Raw genomic sequence first — 15,977 nt, 5'->3', positions numbered from 1 at the left:
TAATGGGAGAAGAAGCAATGAGCACAGATTGAAATACAGGAAAATTCACTCAGAGAAAACATAATATCTGTCACATATTTGCAACAGAATGTTTGATGCAGAATGCTTTTCCAGTGGCCCTTCCAGCTTAATGAATGGCTCAAACCGTAGCATGAGATGATGTCCGTATGAAAAGAGTTCACACCTGAGAAAAGAACCAAGATCTACCCAAGGAAACAATGTTACGTCATCTAGAACACTGCCTCTTCCTAATTGTACTCTTGTTTCTGAAAACAGATCCTCCAGGTCAGGACCAGAAGATGTTGGTGTCTTGCAGAAACTTCCCACGTTGCAGTACTGTAAACCTGGTTACTTTCAAAGGCTTGCCAATCTGTTATCGTTTATCGATGTTATATTTGTTTATGCAAAAAAAAAAAAAATCCCCAATAACAACAAAAAAATCAACCAAGCACCTTGAAGCAAGTACAAATCCCATGTATACCAGCAAATAACTGCTGCTTTGTCCAATAATTAATTGTCTTCATCTTACTTGCATTATATCTCCTTACTGCTCAAGCTGTAGAGATTGCAGTTTTAATCTCTCTCACTAATGTTTCAACTCTTCATTTCAGGATTGTTGTTTTATGGGTTCTCTATGTTTTCATCTTCCTACAAAAGAAAGCAAGCCTGATTTTTAATAATGAACAAATGATCTCCTCTACACTAACCATAATGCATGTTTAATTAACAATGGAAGCAAAAGGTTGAGTAAACCATAGGTCACAGTATTTGAGGCTGATTCCATTAGGCGGAGCTGGTATGTTATTGTTCCCAATGCAGAAATCTAGGTCACAGGAAATTATCATTCTTCTGTTAGTACTGGGTCACCTACAACTATAATTATAGTCACAAGTGGGCACTGCTAATAAATAACATGAAAACAATAAATGAGTGGAACTGCTAATAAATAACATGAAAACAATAAATGAGTGGAGCTATGAACATACCCTTACCAAATTAATTCACATACAATTAGATTCTTTCACACTTATTTACTGGGTGATATTTTCCAGTATGAACACTCAGTCATGTGTGCAAGGATGGAAAAGTCTTCTCTCCACTGCTCTGTATCACTACAACTTTTTATCTCTTGATAATAAAAGAGGAATGGGAAACTCGGGTCCATGTGTTTTGATAAATTAAAATATAGCTAGGATTAGGAGAGGATACTCTACCACATGAAAACTGAAGCATGGTACTTGAAGAAAAACAAAAAAGAGCAGCTTTCAACTCCTTAAATATATGATGTATTGCAAAGATACAAATAAACTACCTTGGCAAAAAGGACTGTGCTTAAAGCTAGAAGGTACATGTTGACTATATACAGTACTGGGGTCTAGTATAATTTCTTTGATATTTCCATTGCCTGCAGTGAAGTTCTTTCTAGCTATGGATTTAGCTTTGCGCTTTAGTAGCCTATACGATGAAACCTAATAACTTTAGAGTATCCGTCACACGATGCCACTGCTCTGTTCCTGAGAGATAAAATGCACACGGTTGGATGTTTTTTATATATTCACAGTTCATCGCTCAGCTTTCCAGCTGCTGAGCATCAGCCCTATGTTTTCTCTTCCCCTATCTCCACCTGGCTCTGGCATAAAGTCTTCTCTTCAGTGGCCTGATCAAGCAGCCAAGCATTGCCAGTACTCACACTTGGTCCTTCCGTAACTGTAAGATTTTGGATGCTCCAGTTTCCCTACCCTCCTTTTCATCAACAACACTTAATCCCTGATTGTACAGGGAATTTGCTCACTTCTAAGACTCAGACATGCTATTTATTTTTAATGTATACACACACACACAAACACATATATATATGTTGGAAAAAGTCTTTAAATCTTCCTGTTCCCACAATGAGTTAACCCTCTGCTTCCTAGCAAAACTGTGGCCAGGAAGCACTTCTTTTTCTCTTTTCATTCCATGGTTTTTATCTCTGGCTGTTACCTGTAAAGTTTTTGCATATCTGAACAATTAAATAAGGAGGAGTTGCTAAGAGCTCTATGCCATGCCTCCTTTTTGGATTTTGGATTCTGAATTGTTTTCCAACTTAGTTCTGATATCAAGTACCAATGGGACTGTGATTACCATGACTTGTGAAGAAAGTCAGAAAAAAAACCCCTCAAAATCTACTAAAACATTTTGCTTCTATTTTCTTTGTATGTTTTTTTTCAACTACAAGGGTATGGAAAATATGAAGGGATCCTGTCCTGCTTGAAGACATTCCCCATTTCAGTGAGCTTAGGATTCAGTCAGTTCAGCCTTTAGCACCACAGTGTACTTCTGCAGTCAGTCAGTGAGTAGAATCCAATTTACTTTCATTGAAGTGGCAGTGGCAAGCCAGGAGTGAAAAGAATCTTATTTTCAAGTCTATGTTTTTGAGCACGTTAGGACTTGCTTATCAATTAAGGTTTCACTCTTAAACTTATGTTTAACTTTAAAAGCAACACAGAAAATGAGTGCGTGAAATTATATTTCTAGTTGCATATTATTGTGGTCTAATGTAGATGCAGAGAAGCTCCTTTAAGTCTTATTAATTCCTCTACCTATTTTTTTCAATATTCAATAGAATGAAGACATGCTGACCTGAATGACTGTAATTAGCTCTTGGGACTGGAGTAGCGGTAGATAAAAAAACAAAGTATATGTATAAATTAACTGTGGCTTACCACCCACAGACTCACGAAGCAGGCACTTTCTCTCTCTACGCCTCCAACTCCATGTAATCATTTCCTTTCTTCACCACTGTGTACTTTGAAAAACATTCTGATTTTTTTCTTTTTTCCTACCAGCTAACAATTCATTTTTTTGAGCCTTCAGTTCCCCAAGGAAACCAGTTCAACTTCCTTAAATCAAGTTGCTATAAGGAGCCAGACAGTTTGAGCTGATGAAAACTGCAAGCAATGTAATGCAATAAAACTCACAAAGCAGCCTCGATCATAATAAAATAGAATTTATTCCTAACACTGAGTTAACATCTTCTTATGGCTGTTATTCTTAAAGGTTATACATATTGATTTAAAAAGCATGCAAACTTAATGGCTTGCCAACTATTTGTCTGTTGCTACTGCTTTTGTTGAGTTAGAGCAAAAGCTAGATACTGATCTTCCTGATCATCATTTAATACCTTGGATAGTCAGTTTCCACAACTCCGTTTCTGCACCAACCTAAATACTGAGAATAATCTCAGCCTTCGTTCCAGCAAGGTGAGAAACAATGCCCTGAGCAAGGGCAGAAACAATCATACAGTCAAAGAAGGCAAATTAAATGTAGTCTTGCAAAGGTGGTAAATACTAGAGGTTTAGAAAAGGGCTAGAAAAGTCTAAAGAAGTCAACAGTTGAGATCTGACAGACTGCTCTCAGTGGGCTGGTAACAAAGGCTCGACTGAAACGTGATTGACTTGGCTGCAATTAAATAAATGCACAAAAAGGCATTTATGATAAAATAGTCTTCTCTGATTATCATATTGAATGTTCGAGTGTTTAGATACCTCCCTAGATTTGCAAATTGGAATGTTCTTGAAGATCTTATATTAAAATTTAAAGCTTTATAAAATACTGCTTGACTTTCGTAAGGCTATAAAATAAAGCATAACAGCATATTTTGGCACAGCTTACCCAAACTAATTTTAAAAAGAGTAAGTTTCTTTTTTTTAGCCCCATTGGGAAACTCAAATAAAGGAGGAGGAAGACAGAAGAAAAATAGACAACTTCTCTGGTACTAACATTTTCATTGGGTCGTTAAAAAAATTAGAACAATCCCAAAGGGCAAAGAAGGAGAGTGAGTAAAACTGGAAAAAAGAAAATAAAAATAAAAGAGAGCTCTGTAACTGCTCATAGTCATTCCTAGCTATGGCAGAGAGCGCAGTTTGGATCTTCTTTTCCTCTTCCTTCTGTGTATCCCCATCTCCTAACAATTTCCCATGGTTTTGTAGTCCATCCCCCCCACACACTTCCCCAGTCCCTCACAACCTAACAGAAGTAGCGCTGCTGCTTCCCACAGACACAGACAACAGCTCTTCCAGCCAACAATAACTTCTTTAACTCATACTTTGTGTGCTGTTGATTACACTACGCTGGCAAATGAACCACACAGATAATGTTCTTGGCCAGCAAGTCTCTGATTTCTAGACTTGGCTTTTTATCCCTTGTACAGTCCTCATCTCAGGAGACCCTTTCTCTTAATATATATTTTCCCTCATCCTGGCCTGGCGTTTGTCTGTCTGTCCTTTTGACTCAGACAGCTTCTTCCTTCACTATTCCAGGGAGTTAGCAGTAAGGGTCACTAAAAGGATAAAGCAGAGAAATCCCTCGTTCAGCTTCAGCACAAGGACCTGTCTGGGAAAGTGGCAGCTAAAAACATGAAAAGCTTTCTCTGAGGTTCTGTAGCTCTAGCTGGAGCATGAGGAGGGGGAGCGTGAGAACTAAGAACATTCACTTCAAAACCAAGTGTTGAAAGTAATTTGGGTATTCTATGCTATGGCCAAATCCTTGTAGATCGTAGCTGTTCAGGAAGTCCCTCAGCATTGTTATCTTTTAAATCTTCCCCCTGTAAATGACTGCAGATAAATGTAAAGAGCCTACAATGGAAGGCATGGAGAATCTAAAACCAAAGAGCTATCTTGTTGAAAATATAATTAATTGGAAAGTTTGGGGCAATTTGAGCACTACCTGACTAAAAGACTCTCGCCTACAAGAAATAACATTTCATAAAATATTGTAGGCTGAACTATGAACAATCTCAGACTGTAACTAAGCTGGCAAAAAAAAGTATGACTAATGGAGGGGCTGGAAACTTAGAGACAATATTGTCAGAACAGAAAATAGTTTGACCAAAACAACACAAAGATGGATAGACATGGAAGGATGAGAAACTGGATGCAAAACTGAGAAAGCCAAAGTCTCTCTTCAGGATAATGGAGTACACAAACACTTTGCTGTGAGCAGTGATGGGAATGGAACAGGAGCAGCCCTTCTCAGTCTAACATCTCTGGGCTTGGACCAGTCTCCAGAAGGTGACAAGAAAGGTGTTACTTGGAACCAGAAACTTTCTCCCCATATCAGTTCCTTGTTTTTAAATGTTCAACAAATAATTCCCACAAGTAGACACACCATTAAAAAAAAAGGAAAACTGCACCATTTATTGAGAATCAGGACTCTTTTTTTCTTTTAACTGAAGTGAAAAGGCTTTAGTTAATCTCACTAGGAAAATAATATATTCCATGTACATTTCCATGGGCTATCCCAGACAATATCATGTATAGCAGCCCAACACAAACGGCATATGTAATCACAGAATAATTCAGGTTGGAAAAGACCTCTAAAATCACCTATACCAACCAACCTATCCCCACCGCGCCTGCTAACCACATCCCTCAGTGCCACATCTACATGTTCCTTGAACACCTCCAGGGATGGTGACTCCACCAGCACCCTCAGCAGCCGGTGCCACTGCCTCTGAGAATAAATGGTTCCTAATTTGCAACTTAATGAAAACTAACCAGAGCTGTAACACACAGGGACTCATACACAGCATCCTCCCCCAAATATTCCTTTGCTCACACAAGACATTTTCCAGCCAAGAACATTGAGAGTGGTTTTACACCAGCTAAGGCTGTGCTCCGTGTGACACTTTCTTTATGAAAAGGAAATTAAAAGATGCGCACACTGGCCGAGCTACGACAGGATCCCAGATTGTGCTGAAAAAGTCCGCCTGGAGCCTCACAAATGAAACCTACAAAGGAAAATCCAACTATGGGAAATGACGACCAACGAAGGCAGCCCAACAACTAACGACTGCACCCCAGAATAGCAGACCTACAACCCCTCATCCCGCCCCAGGGCCGGGTCGCGGCCTCAGGCTGCTCTGTGGGGCGCGGATGCCGCCGCCCCGCCCCGCCCGCGGTTCGCGCTGCCCTCGAGCGCCCCCGCGCGCAGCCGCCGGGCTCCCGCCCGTAGGAGGGCGGCGGGCAGCGGGCAGGTGCGCGGCGGCGGCTGCGGCGTGAGACAGCGTTGTGGCCGCGTCTGCCCGCCGCCCGCCCGCTCGCCCACCCAACCGGCCGCTCCTTCTCCGCCGCGTCCTCCCGGCGGTCGGCAAGGCGAAGCCCCCCTGGCGGTGCCCGTCCGGCGGGCTCCGTGCCTGGCTCTCGCCTCCCCTCCGCGGCACGGCAGCCCCGCTCAGCCCGGCCACCATGGCGCGCGGGAGGTAAGCCAGCTCCTTCATCTCTCCTCCGCGGAGCTGCGCGGCCGCCGGCTCTCGCCCTCCCGGCGCCGCGGTACCCGGGCATAGAGCGCAGCGGCGGCCGGAGGAAAAGTTGCGCGGCGGAGCGCTCGGTGCGGGGTGGGTGTACTTCCGGGTTCACACCTTTTTATCCCTTCGCCTTCGTGCCGCCGCCGCTCGGACCGGAGCCGGCAGCTGCTTTTCGGCTCGGTGCCGGGCGGGGCGGGGTGTGGCGGAGCCGCCCGCCGGGAATCGGGAACGGCCACCGCCGACGGGGGGCGGCCGGGCCCGTTGGGGCGCTGCGGCCGCACGACGCCAGGGGGCGGCCCTGCCGAGGGATGCGGGGCGGGAGGCCGAGCGGGGAGCGGCGTGCGCCGTGCGGGGCCGGGAGTGCGGGAGGCGGAGGGGCCGCCATCTTGAATGGCTCCCACCGCAACTCGGGCGGCTGCGGGGGAAGAGTGGGGGGCGAAGGGAGGGCGGCGGGTTGGGCAGGTAGCGGTCCCGATGGGAACGAATAAAGAGACTCCGGGCCGCCCGCTCCTCCCAGTCTGCGCTCAGCGATGGCGTGGGGGCGAGGCGGCTGCTGCTCGGTCGGCGTTGACTTGCCCTGTCTGCTCTTGTTTCGGCGTGCAGCCGTGTTCGGGTACAGCGGTTGTGCTGCGGTAAATGATGCGAAGTCAGGTAAATAGTGGGATAATTGAAAACATAAGCGCCCATCTCAGCTGCAGCACGTGTAGGTGTTTTGTCCAAGGTATTACAAATGATGACACGGACGTGTTGGGAAAGAATACGATTCATTTGTGGCTATGAAGCTGAGAACTCCGGCTTCGTGTTAAATCTCTTTCTGCCCTAACGTGAGGGAATTACCCATTGTAATCTGATGAACACATTGCCCTGAGATGTGCTACGTTCGTGATATCCCTTAGCTTGTGTGTAGGTGTGAGCACATGGCGTCCAGTGCTCTGTGAGCAGCAGGGAGGGCACGGCAGTGCTGTGTGCCCGTCTCAGTACAGATGGCTCACTGCTCTCTCTCACACACACGTTCTGCTTCCCTTTTCCTATAGGCCATATGTTGGGGTTGGGTTTCTCCACCCCATAGCCTGCTTTGGCATTTCACCTCTTGCATGCAAGCACTGTGAATGCTCACGAGAACAGAAAAGACATCCTGCTGTGAGCGTAGCATTGGTTGTTAGGATAATAATTATAGTTAAGTTTGGTTGTAGTGAATTTCAATGTAATTGCGCATAATTTCAGCAACATTAGGATATAATACCAGGTGAAAATGCAGTATTGCATGTTGGGTCCATGCACCACCCAGAGGTGCAGCGGTCACTTGTTTTTAAAACATACTTCAAAAGCCAACTTGGGAGCAGGCAGAGCTGCAAAGCTTGTTTGGAAAACAACTGATAAGATGTGCGGCTAAGTCCCTGTTCTTCAGAGAGTGCTGTCCCCTTAGAACAAGGCAGTAATAATCGATAGCGAATTAAATTATTACCTTAATAATTAATACAGCAGGATTGCCTTTGTGGTAGTGAAACAAATGCTGCAGGTAACAGCCTGCAGCTGCGGCTCGGCGGCTCGGGCGGTAGTAGGACAGCGAGAGCTGGGGCCTAGGGGACGGAGGGGGCCTGGGTTCAGCTGTTGGTAGAGCCGCGTTTGTTCAGCGCCGTGGCGTCTATGAAGGGTCCCGGTGCTGCGGGCGGGCGGCGCTCGGTGGCCGCGCTGCGAGCTGCCGGCTGTCGCTGGCCGCAGTGCTGAACGCCGCACCGCCGGCAGCCCTGTTGGAGGGTACCGCCGTGTGGAGTGATGGTGCTGAGATCGATCCGCCGAGCTTTTCTTGTTAGGAAAACGATTCCTTCCTGCAGGAGAGGTTTTTGTGTAGCCAACTTATGAAGTGTAACGTTACCTACACGAAATGGAAGTGGAGCTGAAGCTGGCCATCGGGCGGGAGCGTGATGTTTGTAACCGCACGTTTGGTTTATGAGAGGACGTTCTGAAAGCTGATAGCAAAGCAGCACGTAGTGATGGGAGTGAAATAGCAGCAGCAGCACAAACAAACACGAGGGGCTTCCCTTTCTCTCTGTAAAAAGAGACATTGCGCTTAGAATGGCGTGCAACCCATAATATTATTTTATTTAATTCCCTTTATTGTGTTTAGGCATCTCAAGGGAAGGAAAAAAAATAAAAGCAAGGTTTTCTGTTGAGTTTATTTTTTTCAGCACACAGACAAGTGTTCATTCGCTGTCATTGCATGCTGGGTGTTCCCAATGCAGCTGTGTGATAAAAAGCAAACAAATCTGCCACCGTGGCTTGATGCAGAGGTGTTACAAAAAGGAAAACAAGCCGCAAGATCGCGTATGGGAGGATAGGAATTGAAAAACTACGCAGCTTTCTTAGCGTTGGGCTTCTAAAAATAGAGCCAATTGATATGCAAGGTCTTCGAATTAAAGGTCAAAGGTGACAAACCAGGACAGAGGTCACGCAGCTCATTTTCAAGCAGTCGGTTTCTGGTTTTTTCATGGTTGAACAAAAGCTTAATTATACAGAAAAGCCGGGGCTGTGATATTAACTAGTCAATTTTAACGGAGAACTCGGCGTAGTTATGCACAGTTCCCTCCTTTCCTTAATGTGGTTTAGTATTACATACGTGCTACTGCTGCTGATGCAGGTACAGGTTTGACTAGTAATAAACAGCCTTAGATGTTTAACATTTCATAATTTGTTGTCTATATTTACAATTTATGCATGAAGACCGAGAACAGAAATAGCCACTTCCAGTAATCTCAGTGAAAAAAGGCTCTATCCCTTGGATACGTGCTGTGATTTCAATGGGGTTAAGCTGCAGGTACTTGTACTTTACTTGTACTTCCCAGAAGTCCAGCTTGTGCTCTGCAGCATTTTGCATGTCAGTGGGCAATAATTACATAGACCTGGAAACTGTTCATTTAACTCCAACGTAAATGTGCTTATCATTTTGCTGTGTGTGTTGTTGTATTCTTTAATTAAGACCGAGTTCTGTTTGAAGGGATTGTTTCAGTACTTTGTTTATTAACACCACATATACATTAAATCATTTAATAAATGTTATGCGGGTGACATTGGATCACACCACGTGCAGTATTGCAACACGTGCTCACAAATTACACTGTTCAATTTTGTATCCTCCCTGGTATTTTTGTATCCCACACTGTTCAATTTTGTATCCTCCCTGGTATTTTTGTATCCCATCACACCTTTCTTGTTTTCTTGGCACCGTGTCTCCTGCACCTGTTTGATGTGTGCACTGATTTTTAAAGAGATCATGACTTTTTTGTTATGTATCACTAACACTCCTGTGTAGCTTTGAATTTATGAGCTGGCTGCACTAAAATGGATAAACAGTGGCCACTGTGATGCTGTATTTGCTTGGTTTTAAACAGTGAATCTGGAGATGTACAGTTACTGTTCCTTCCAGTTACAGTCAGAAAAATGCTGTATGCCCCCCTGTGCAATCTGTGCTTTTGGGAGGAATTAATACTGCTGCTTGAAATGAGTGAGCTGCTGTTTTCCTTGTGGAACCTCTGCTTCATTCCTTGCTGAATCTCAGTGTTCACAGCAGTATTTGCTCGCTGTGCTTTGCAATACTAATGTCAGGAAAATCTCTGTCAAAAACTATAAACATTCTCAAGTATTAACTCAGCAAACCAAGGAAAAAATGATCTCTTTTATAGGTTACTGGCATGGAGAAATAAAACAAAAATACCTGCAAGGGAAAGGATATGCCATAAGTTCAGAGTAAATTCCATAAGAACAATTATCAGCATAACATAGAGCATCTCAGAGAGGAGGTTTGAGCAAACCACAGTAAAGTTATACAAAACCAAACAAATCCAAAGTCTGTGGAATCTTTTTTTATAACACAAGTCATTGTAGCGCTGTTGTTTTCAATGGGCTGGTGTTAAGCTATTAATTAGTGAGAGCATTTTTGTACTAAGTGCAGATTATAAATTATGCAATTTACTACTTCTCGAATTGGTTAAATAATGGTTTTACATTGAGAAAAAGCACACAGAATTCCGGGTTACAACTGTGATGTTTTCACATCAAACGTGTACGATACACATTCAGTTTGGTGTAACCTTGAAGAATGGGAAAGGAAAAAATTTCCTTTAACTAAAAACTCAAGTATTTAATTTGCCTTCTTCCCTTTGTAGGTGCACACATCTTTCTTCCTTTGGCTTTGAATATCTCTCTGCAGGGCTTCATTTATATTGTTTTGTTTGCAGAGAAACGTTATTCTCTAGCTGTGAAGTTACAAGTTAATGTGGCTTCTCAGACACAAAAATAAGTGCAATATCTGAAGAATATGCTGATGTACCAATGGCTTTAGGATTGTGTCTTTTAAAGGCAGTGAGTTTTATTTTTCCATAAACTGAATTAGTTTGAAAGTAATGATGGTTTAAAAAAAAAAATCAGTCTGAAAGCAAATACCACCAGAATAAAGGTTGTCTCTTGTGATTTTGTTTGCTTAGGAGCATACAGAACCTGTAGTAAGTGAATTCGTGGCTATTGTGAAATGCCCGTGGTAACTGTAAGTGGAGACTGAAGTGCTGCCAACAAAAATGAAACAGGAAAAGCAGCAGTAGGAGAGATATTAGTTGCACTTCTCTTAATTGTGTATTTTGAAAAGTTTGTCTTTGAATCTTGTAAAACATGAGCTGTAACATATTTGTTTTTCATTGGTTTCTATTAAGTAATTACTGTTCGGCTGCTTAACCTTTGTACAACTAAGTGAAGACCGCATGAAATTACGGATTATATTGATGAAATAGTCTTAAGAACTGCAGTTATCTAATGCCTGTTTGTAAATAAAAACAATATTGTTCAGGACGTTTCTTCAGTGTGTATTATTAAAGCTCTAAGTTAGATGAATCCTCAACATTTTAATGCAAAAATGCTGTCCGTATTAATGTAACAATAGTATTTCATCTTAAAGAGAAACTTGTATCCTATTCATACTGTAACTATTCTACGTCACATCAGTTACAAAATAGGACTCGATGAATAAAAACTGGGTTTTTCTTAGCTGTTTTTTAATGAATTTAATGAAGTGTTTCAGCATTGATGCTTGGACTTCTCACATGCACTCTCTTGCTAATATTTTCAATAATTTTTTGCCTAGACTAAATTGAATTATGAGAACATCCACATATATTTTTTACCCCTGTAATTCCATAGGGATACTGACATCTGAGCATCCATCTTCAGGAGTCCTTTGTTATGCATTTCATTCTATTTTACATAACGAAACGAATACAGAAGAAGAGTTAAAACAATGAGAACACCTCAGGATCATATCCATTATTTAGAACCACACGTTCAAGAACACAGGTGAATATTCTTAAAACAAGTTGATTGCTCATGATTTCTGAAGCCAAACTACTGTGAGTGCAGTGCTTCAGCTAGCAACTGTATGCAAAAGATAACAGTCAGTTATTTTTTGATTGGTTAAAAATATAGACAATATATATATCTTATAATATTTAAAACCTCTGTATATAGAGGTTTTAAATTTTGGTGTCTGTTGTAGCATTCATCCATTTAAGCCTTCACTGCTGATGAACTCTACTAAAGAGCTCCCTGCACTTTTTCCCCTTGCTCCTCGTTTGTTACAGCATGAAGTATTGGTGAGTTTTCTCCTCCCCTCACTCCAGGTAGTGGAAAAAAATACCTGTGGCTTTACACTCTAGGAGAAATCAGTCCCCTCGCTGCCCCTGCCTGTGAAAGAAGCAGGGTTAGCCTCTGCTGTTTCATTTTTGACTTATTTGTCGAGGAAACCACATAACTTATTTAATGGGGTAACTATTTATGTCAGCTTTACTTTTATCTGAGGAAATTACATTTCTGGATCTCTCAGGCAGCAAACTTCCCCACGCTAATGGGTTTATGATGTGAAATCAAAACACTGCTTAGCAAAGAGGCTTTTTTAAACAAAACCATATATAAACTTATTGATCAGTGGTTGATAAGAATAAGAAGTTGTCAAAAAATAAACGATACAAGCTGCTAAGCGAGTTGAATTACACAATGTGCTACTTGTAAAGAGATGTGTATTGCTGTTGTTGTTCACCAGAACATCTTCATCGCTCATCAGTCATTTCAGAGCCCAGCCTTGCTTCCTTTTAAGACTGACCTCTTGTAGATTGCAGTGGGATGCAGCAAAATACATGCTCAGTTTTTCATTTAAGCTGTCTGGATTGAATGAGTTCCTAGAATGGTCAGGCTTTTCCACACTGACATCCCCGGTGGCAAGTTCTGTGCGTCTTATTGGGAAGTTATTGAAAACAACTCCTTTTATATATAACTATATAAAATTGTATCTCCTTCTTTCTCCTTAATAACATGGTGTGTTTATGTAGCATTTTCAAATACACAGTGAGTACAAAAGCTGTGGGATACTGATACTGGAAACAAGAGTAACTTGTGTTTGTGCTGTTTTCTGCCACAGTTTTTAAGAACTTTAAGCTTTAGTTTTAGTCTCTTCATAAAGTGAGGCAGACTTCACGTCAAAGCCAAGAACAGATCCTTTACTCTATGCTTGCATATTTCATTATGTCACATAAATAATGCAAGTAAATCCGAAAGACACAAAAGCCACGTAGCCACAGGTTGGCAGGACAAAGGAGCGAACACAGAGATTGGACTATGGTGTTTGAAGGTGTAAAAGCAGCAATAGGTTCAACTCAGAGCACAACTCCACACAATTCTTATGGAAAACCCAGTTATTACCAAGGAGGAGGGGCTGAATTTGCTTTCTGCTGCCATTGAACGAAAAGGAAAGACAGTGCTGCACCATTTTCCTATTCCCAGAACTGTAAGGGACACAGAATAACTGGGCATGGGGGGAAGAGGAAGCTAGAGAAATTTGATTCTCGTTTGTCTTTGATAATTTATCTTCTTCCTTTGCTCACTTCTAGTGGAATTTTCTTCACTCCCACCCAGGAAAAACAGGGGTCAGGCCACACTCTTCCATGAGGAAAAATACAAATCTTAGATTTCTCTAAAGAGAAGAGAATCAGTCTTACATCTAAACAGGAAAATATATGCCTTGGTCATGTTTTAGTTAAAGTAGATTAACCAAAAGGTAGGAGAGGGTGACAAGTGGACAGGTTTGTAGCAGGTGAGTTTGTGCATGCTCCTGCCTATTCATCTTTCTCATATTGAACAAACTGGATAGCCTGACTCACACGATTACCCAAAACCAAGGTCTTTTCCTCTATGCTTCCCACTGTCTGTGATACTTGGCTTCTACGTGCTATTTTATTGTACAGACTTAGCCAGGCCTTGCTCAACTGGGTCCAAAGTGCACTTTCCATGGAGTTTTGCTAAAGCTAAACACCTGTATTTTTGTGAATAACTGAGTTTGTTGTGTTTGGGATGTAGAATGTAGCTGTGTAACAAATTACACTGTAATTCTCTATCTGACTTAATTGAAAATATTTTTCTCAACTTGGCACTGAGTTACAGTTTTGACAAGCAAAGATACCAAACAGTCTCTTTTTTTTTTTATCACTTTTTAGTATCATGTATCATGTATGAGTGAACGCTTAATTTGTACGATTTACACATAGGGAAAACAAGAGTCACAAGCTCTTAAGTTACCTACTGCCTTTAAATATTGATAAAGGAAAAGAACAGCTTCCACTGTCCTGCAAATCTGTGTCTCTTCCTTCTGTTGCCATCAGCTGCGCAGCTTTCTTGAGTGCAGTAAAAGGGAGGAGGCTTTTAAGGATGCTTTAAAAAGAGAGACTCGGCAGGTTTTTATGCTATGTCTTGGTTATCTCCTGGTGTTTCTGATGAGCTAGGTAAGTCTCGCAGTCCGTCTGGTTACAGGTCACTTCACAGAGCCAAGTACCGGCATTTTATGGCCTTTTAATGAGCCGTTAAACTGGAGAAGAGGTAATTAAATATGGAACTCGGTACAATGTACACAGCACTGACTCCAGCTCTCTGATTCTAGGTTCCTCAGAAGACGATGAGGTCATTCAAGAAGGTCTCCTCAGGCTCAGGTCAGTCCTTTCTGTAGCATCTTATGTGGCTCACTTTGTATCTGTGACTCTGCAGTGCTGTCGTGCTTCTGTCCCACTGCCCCAGTGACTGCATCCCAGTTGGTTTACTTTCCTGCAAGAATCATTGGTTTCATCCACGAGCTTCAGAGTTCTCGCTCAATGAATACAAGTAAACATCATCCTATAGAGGAAGTTAATTTGGAGTAACACACCTTTGGGCACCTACTGTACACTTTTATGAGCCCAGATCCTCTTGAGCTACTACAAAGGCACCTCAGTCGCTAAGATCGCAACTCGGCCACCTATTTCCGTGGCGCTTTCGAAGTGCTGCGGCGGTGGGACCCTCCCCCGGGCGCCCGCCCGCCGCGGAGCATGCGCGGGGCGGGAGGTGCGGAGTTCAACGCGGAGAGGAGCTGCGCCGCTGCGGGGCGGTGGATGCGCGCTGAGTCCCGTGGGCTGGCGAGGATCGGTGCCCACCTATATACGCAGAATGGCGCTAAGGGCTGCGCCCCGGCAGCCCTTTTAGAGGCACGAAGCTGAATTGCCTCCGCGCCTCCCACCTCGGGACAGCCGGAGCGCAGCGCAGCTCGTGTAATTCGTTTCATGGTTAGAAAAGTTCGGCTGTTCGTTAAACGCGTTCCCCCGGGTGGGCGGGGAGGAGGGCAGAGCCCCGCTTCTGGGCAGGGCGGCACCAGAACAGCCCGCCGCCTCGGCAGCTCCATCGCCATCACGTCGGGTCCGACCCACGGGGATACCTGAAGGCGGCCCGGCGGGCGGCTCGGCTGCATTGATCTCCTTTAATGGGTCTTCCGGGGCTGAGCGAGACCCGGGCCCGGGGTCCCCGCCCTCGGAAGCTCTGCGCTCTATACGCTGCCGTTCCCCGGCTCTCCGGGGCAGGGGGCGCTGCCCGGAGCGGGGCAGGAGGGCGGCCCCGCCGACCCCCGCGGGGAGGGGCTTCCCCCGCTCTGGGAGGGCGGCTGGAGCCGTGGCTCCGCTTCACGTGTAACCCCGGGGTTGGTTCGGAGCGCTGCCGGGTTTGTGTCGTTGTTGCCGTCTTTGTCGATGTGGTTTGGTGTGGGTTTTTTTTTGTTGTTGCTGTTTTGTTGTTGTTTTCTCTCGAAGAAAATCGGAGTTACGACTTTAAAAGTTTTAGGAATGTGGCAAGAAAAAAAAAACTATCGCCGGTGATTACGTAGTTTCAAGTGGGCTCGCAGTGCGTTTAGGCAGACAACGATCCGCTTCCTGTAGTTGACTTTAGCCAAATTAGCATCTCTGTAGCGAAACGTAAGGACAGAAACACCTCCGTGTCTGCGGGCTGCCGCCATTCAGCTGACTTGGCCCCTACCCGCTCGATAGGCTTGTTCCCGTTTATTCCCCGTGCTGCCCGCCCCCTCCGACGGGAAAAATTAGGGCTGTTTCTCAGCGACTGAGTCCTTCGAGGGCATCACTGGGTTGTGCTCCGCTGTTCTTTCTTCATTCTTTCCTTTTTTTCTTCTCTTTTCTGTTTTCTCCCTCCCTCTCTCCCCGCAGCCCCCCGGCTGCCACAGCTCTCTCCCTCAGCACTTGAAAGGCCGATGTCCCCGCAGGAAATGAGTGAGCCGATAACATCTGACACCGCCGCCCGGTCCGGTGACCCCGACCTTAATTCCACTAAGACTGGAGGCCTGAAAATC

At 44.0% G+C, this 15,977-nt stretch overlaps 1 protein-coding gene across 3 annotated transcripts in view; it reads left to right on the top strand.

Moving 5' to 3' along the window:
* Positions 1-5,970: 5,970 nt before the first annotated feature.
* The window catches only part of LIN28B (lin-28 RNA binding posttranscriptional regulator B), an 85,002-nt gene continuing 74,995 nt past the window's right edge, over positions 5,971-15,977 (top strand). The window contains exons 1-2 of one of the 3 annotated variants that reach the window (XM_015858703.3): positions 5,971-6,241; positions 14,256-14,304. In XM_015858703.3, the coding sequence (XP_015714189.1) occupies positions 14,271-14,304 (34 nt within the window). In that variant the 5' untranslated portion in view covers positions 5,971-6,241; positions 14,256-14,270. The remainder of the gene's footprint in view (positions 6,242-14,255; positions 14,305-15,977) is intronic. The other 2 variants (XM_015858705.3, XM_085543689.1) reach the window with 2 other exon arrangements.

The sequence above is a fragment of the Coturnix japonica genome, chromosome 3 (genome assembly GCF_054131305.1).
Source record: "Coturnix japonica strain WE chromosome 3, WE-NBRP24, whole genome shotgun sequence".
In the NCBI taxonomy this organism is placed as follows: domain Eukaryota; kingdom Metazoa; phylum Chordata; class Aves; order Galliformes; family Phasianidae; genus Coturnix; species Coturnix japonica.
The sequence above is the reverse complement of the archived record's forward strand: the minus strand, read 5'-3'. Positions and strand labels throughout refer to the sequence as shown.